This window comes from Rhincodon typus, chromosome 8 (genome assembly GCF_021869965.1).
Source record: "Rhincodon typus isolate 14 chromosome 8, sRhiTyp1.1, whole genome shotgun sequence".
Taxonomy (NCBI): domain Eukaryota; kingdom Metazoa; phylum Chordata; class Chondrichthyes; order Orectolobiformes; family Rhincodontidae; genus Rhincodon; species Rhincodon typus.
The window spans coordinates 35,046,391-35,052,289 of NC_063339.1; the positions used below are offsets into that span (position 1 = coordinate 35,046,391).

Below are 5,899 nucleotides of genomic sequence, written 5' to 3' on the forward strand. Positions count from 1 at the left end.
CTATTGATTAAATACTAATTAAGAAACATTCCCCTTCAGACTGATATCATAACTTAATATTTTGGAAATCATCCTCAGTTTGGTGATCATAGCACATCCTCTTATCTTTAAAGTGAAGAACTTCAATGTTCTCACATTCAGCTTCTGGTCTAAAAGTCTTGGAAAGCTTGGCATATTGATCAACCAGAAGTTTATAAATGACATTTCTTTCAAAATGATCATAAAAGTAGTTTTTGATTCTTCACATTGTTGCCCTTAAGCTTCTTAACTTCATGTAGACAGTTGAATTAATATCCAATACTAGCTCAGTGCTGCTTCTGAATGACACCAAGTATCGCCCTGTGAAAAAATACAACTGTTATTGATCTGGCTATCTTAAACTCCCGAAATTATCCCTTGCTTTACTTTATACCAACATTCCTACATTAAATCTAACACAAAATCAAACTCTTCCATCTGTATAATAATCACCATCAAGAGGAGATGGACTTGAACAATGAAATATCATGTAATTGGCTACAGTCACTAATCATTTTAATTTATAAAATTTACCTCAAAGTTTAACCATGCAACCTTTAACAGCCATTTTATTCTATTTAATTTGTAAAGCTAGAAAAGTGCCAACACCTCCCCTGGTTCTTTTCATTGTTAGTAACTCAAAAAATTGTTATAGCCCAGTAATCACTGCACCACAAATAGATTTTAGCATATTTGTGTGGAATTCTGACCTCCTGCACACAAAGAACACATGAAGAAGCAACGTGCCTAAACTCTCACCTTGCATTGCTTAGTGTGGTGCTGAATACCTGGACCATACATTTCTGACTACGTGTTTTTAAATTTCTCAAGGAATGTTTGGAATAGCCAATGACAGCCTGAAGGCTTTGCAAGAAGTAAAATTGTTATTAACTTAAACCATGACAAGAAATAGCAATGAGAATATCTTGACTGAATATTTCTTTCCATTTACAGTTCAATGAATTTCTATCCGTTAAAATGATAAGTTGCTCAAGGGTTGACCTCAGTTTGAAAGACTGAATTAAACTCTATGATACCAACAAAACCAAATCTAAGTTGCTAAAGATTTCTTAGATGCACAACATGATATTTGCACACTGTCACATGCACATCAGTCATTAGTTCAGTCATTAGTAAGTCCAGTAAAAATATTTTTAATATTGTGTCCATGAGAAATGATCAATCTCACGAATGCAATTTTTGTTACTAGATATTATGCATGCTATTTTCCCCTTAGCTAAAGTTGACTTTGTCATGGGAATCTCATCTGCAAAAAAACTGCTCTTAAAATGCTGCCAGAGATCTAAAACTTATGCTAGAACTGCAAGTCAGATACTAAAGTCTGGCTGGGAGATCAACTGGACTCATCTTTTTAGCTCAGCATCTTTAGCATTCTAGTGAAGTGGGAACCTGTAAGCAGAGTTAAACGTGATACTAATGAGTAGCTAAATGCAGCAGTGTTGAATGTTGAATACCTTGAATGTTCTTCTCATTCATCACCTCCATGCTCAGGACCTTTATTCAAAAAGAAACTTCAGCTCCTTTCAAAATCTCTCTGGCTGTATTATGGTGTTCAAAACTGTCACTCTACTCATAGAATTTTCATGCTAAATCTTATGTTAGCTCAACTACGATGCAAGTCCATTAAAATAATTGGGTGTAAAGTAAAAAAAATTCTGTCTTGTCCTGACTAATTATCCAATTGCACGCTTAATTCCTGCCTCCATTATTTTGTCAAAGGGCTCACCTTTGACTTATCTGCTGCTGCCATGCAAAAATATTTGTGCTTAGTGAAACCAGTCCTCAGCTGTATAACAACTATTAGTTTACGGCTATCATTTTTAAAAAAATCAAAGTTGAGATCAATGCATTGTCTCCTGAATTTTCATGCTATTTTCTCTTCAATTTTTAAGTATTTAGTTTTATAACAGTTTTCACAATGGTCTTCACTTTTTTTATTCACATTAGTACAAATAAATCTGATTGCCTGTGCTAGTACTAACTAGTGTGCTAATTTCATGAGATATTGGTCCCTAATGCAGTTATATAATGTGCATCAAAGTTCAAAGCAGCAAATAATATAATTGTACCAAGCCATGTTTTCTGCTGGGTAAAAGTGAAACTTTGGCATTGTTGTTGAGACTGGCAGATTGCAGCAGCCTCTTCTCTATTGTGGACAGAAAGCAAACAACCCTGGTAGTTATAGGATGGCCAACATTTGTAGTCCAAATTGTCTTGAATGCGAAATCCTTCATATATCTTATAACCTGAAAGGCAGTAACAGAAAAAGTGTTACAACCTACACACTTCTAATTTCATGCCCTGAAATCACATTCAAAAATTTGAAATATATCAATTCAGAATTCGAAATCTGAAATTACTTTGTACCGTAATTCATTTAGGAGTTCCAAACATACAAGTCATTGAATTGGTCTCACTTAATGAGCATTTACAAGAAAATAAAGCCTTTGAAAAAACCTGCATATCTGTCCTATGAGTTGAACAATTTTTTTTAGTGGTTTGTTCTGGAATTAATGCCACAGCCTTGTGATATAAAAACACAAATACATAATGTATATGGGATTCCAATTTACACCGTTGTAATACCATAAAGCATTCACTGGACTCAATGGAATCTTATTCTTTCTCCACATTGGTAAATTTCAAACAGCAAACAAATAACATATTTAATAGACAGGCACAAAGCACAGGTATTAAAACAGCATTCTTTATTTCATGGCCAGACTTCAGTGCGTGATACGAATAACCATATCTCCAATTATGCTTGAAAGAAATATTGGGGTCTATGTTTTTTTTCTGATGGTACAGAAGTGTATTTGGCTCATTTATAATGATGCAAGTTTACATCAGCTCCAATACAAAGAAACACATGATTTCTTTTCCATCCAAGTCTGTCTAGGTCAATTTCTTATAGAAGGCTCTAACTATACTGTTGATTCACGTAACTGCAGCCATTCTGAGATCAGTTGCATTTAGAATTTCTATCTGAGAAGTCTTGTTGCCCCTACTGAAGGAATAATAAATTGGGGGAGAGTTAAGAATATTAAATTCACATCAGTACCTCCCAGCCAGGACTGAGAATGATTAGTGTGGTGCAATCCAGATTTGTAAAGATATAACACTTCCTCAAAAGCTTCGAGTGTTTCATTAATCCCATATTGTAGTTCACCTGAGGGCAAAATAAATTCCAATCAATTATTAGTGTCGTGAATACTCTGTGGAATTAATGCAAGATAAGGGAATAATTACCTGTTGCGTTCATAATTTTCCACAGGAGAGGTCTTAAGGTAGAGGGTGCACTATAGGGCAGCAGGTATGTAAAAAAAAATCTTTTAAAAAGAAGTGGAAAAACATTACTGGAGGAAATACAGTCAAGGCAACATAACACTGAAAGATTGTTAACACATAGCAACAATATAATGTTTCAGTGGTAATAACAATAAATTGTCAGTGTTCACTTTCATTTGTCCACTGAAGTTGACAACAATTTTGGGGGAACGCACATGCACAATAATGTGATGTAAAGGTTCTGTCAGTGAGACCATTTCTCCAAAGAATGCAGGACTGAGCCAACACCACTCTGCCCTCCACCACAACGTAAAATCATTCAAATTGAAGAAAATGTTCAACTATGCTGCTAATTTTATTGCAAAAAACCGTGAAAGATATGCACCCTGTTGAATGAGATGATGCTAAATGGCCTTCTACTTCATAATTGCTAATAAACAGCGTCACTGACCTTGAGAAACGAGTTTTATATTTACGGAACATAAAATTTCTCAATACTGATTTTTAAAATTTACATGTATTAAGCTAATGTTAAATGTTGCTTTAAACTTCCATCATAATCCAATTGAGAGATTCGATTATTTTAACAGCCTGGTTTGCTGTTTGTGGTCATTTTCTTGCTGACACCACTGATAGACTCTCCTGGCAATCCCCACTAATACCACCAGATTTAAACTACCATCAGGAAATGGGAAAACAAATTCCAAAAGATTGTTTAGACCTTTGTGGGTCATTGATTCACTGGCGTCCTCAAAATCTAGGTTGCTATGGGGACAGAAATGACCACTTCTGTTTACCCACTATATCAAAATGACAAGGGTACTTCGAAAGTTAAAAACGTTTTGAGAATGTGTGCGAATTTTCATCATGATCGTGACAAAGCCCAGCTTTGATACCTGAATGCGTTGTAAAGATTTCTCTTTTCGTTTATTTTATGACATTTCCCTTCTGCTGCACATCGGAGACTGAAATTCCTGGTGGGAAATTCAAGGACACAGTCGCTGTCTGTCTTACAGGAAAGTTCTTCCGTGCTGACATCATCCAAATCCGTCACTTTAAGCTCTCCGTCCACAAGGACAAATTGACGCGGTTGGAAATCTAACAGAAGCACCGATCCAAGTGGCGAGTGAGCTAAGTAATGGAGGAGCTTCACTAGACTCAGACAAATCTGAAACACAGTGCAGAACAGTCGAGCACGCAACTCATCAGGAACCGAAACGGTCGATCCGCGAACATACAGGAATCAAGGTGGCATCTGCCAAACGGCTCCTGGGCGCTAACCGGCATCTAACATTGCAAATGTTGTCTGAGATTTCTTTTGGAGAATCAGCAAATACACTTTGGAGTTTGGTTTGATTTCTTTTTAGTTTGCCTTGCTTTAATATTAAGTTGCACTTATAAAATCTCTACTTGCCACTTATCTATGGTGTGGGGGTTCTGCGTGTCGTCCGAATTGAATACAGAGCAAGGGAGAATAGGACAGCTACTGCCGATACCCAGGCGTGCAGAATGGGCACTTGGGTCAGATACCGCCAAAAAGTCGTATTCTTTAACGACGAAGTGAGAAATTCACGGGGCATTAGTAGGCACTGTTGCTAAATGTGACATTGAAACATAAACTAAACGAGTCTTCCAACCAAATTTTTTTAAACCGTCTTATGGTATGAAATTGCATGAACGCCATTCTCTTCCTGAATTCAGTGCGTTTGCCTGACTAAATAATAATTTATCTTACCGATAGAGGCGGTTTCAACAGGATATTTTGAAACTGTCAAATATCAGTTTTACTACCACATTGTCCTCGGTAATGATAGATTCAGAAATGATTTTTTTTCTTTGCATCTTCTCTTTACGATAATTTAAATGAGTTTTTTTTCCCCCAGGGACATCTATTCCATATCATGTAATTAACCCTACTCCTACTTGGTTTAATGCCCAGAAGGTATTGATAGTTAGGCTTCCATTTCTTACCCTAAATCTCTCCTCCCAGGGAGTTTGCAAGAGTTGAATCATTTCCACTGGAATTCCCCGCTCCGTCACCGCGGTAATTACAGGTCCATCTTCCAAACTGCCGTAGTAGCACTGACCATATAACTGTACAGGTAAAAGGCTACATTAAATAGGAATCACACCCTGAATACCCGGTAAAAGACGAAAAATCTAAGCAATATCTACATGTCAACATCTTACAAAGTAATGATAAACTTGCTTGACCATGTGTTCTGTTCAGCAAGCACAGAAGCTCCATGTATATAAAGCCTTTAAATATTGCAAACAACAATCCCAAGGACTTCACAGAAGCGCAAATAGACAAGAAATATAGAGCGAACCAATGTCATACCATCAGCTTATTTAAAGACGCAGATAGAGTCACAGAATGTACAGCACGGAAACAGAACCTTCTGTCCAACTCGTCCATGCCGACCAGATATCCTCCATAAATCCAGTCCCAAGATATTAAGGAGCGTAATAAAGAAAAAGAATAGTGAGAGTTTAAACTGTACAGAGCTTAAACTCAGAACCTAGAGTTTTGGGATGATTTCTGTCAAATAACGATGTAATCAAATTATAT

General features: G+C 36.5%; 1 protein-coding gene across 1 annotated transcript in view; it reads right to left on the bottom strand.

Moving 5' to 3' along the window:
• Window positions 1-241: 241 nt before the first annotated feature.
• LOC109921835 (extracellular tyrosine-protein kinase PKDCC-like) overlaps window positions 242-5,899 on the bottom strand; it is an 8,865-nt gene continuing 3,207 nt past the window's right edge. The window contains exons 2-7 of the mRNA XM_048600342.1: window positions 5,299-5,421; window positions 4,224-4,495; window positions 3,289-3,368; window positions 3,101-3,208; window positions 2,109-2,285; window positions 242-339 (exon numbers count right to left, since the gene is read on the bottom strand). Coding sequence (XP_048456299.1) covers window positions 242-339; window positions 2,109-2,285; window positions 3,101-3,208; window positions 3,289-3,368; window positions 4,224-4,495; window positions 5,299-5,421 — 858 coding nt within the window. The remainder of the gene's footprint in view (window positions 340-2,108; window positions 2,286-3,100; window positions 3,209-3,288; window positions 3,369-4,223; window positions 4,496-5,298; window positions 5,422-5,899) is intronic.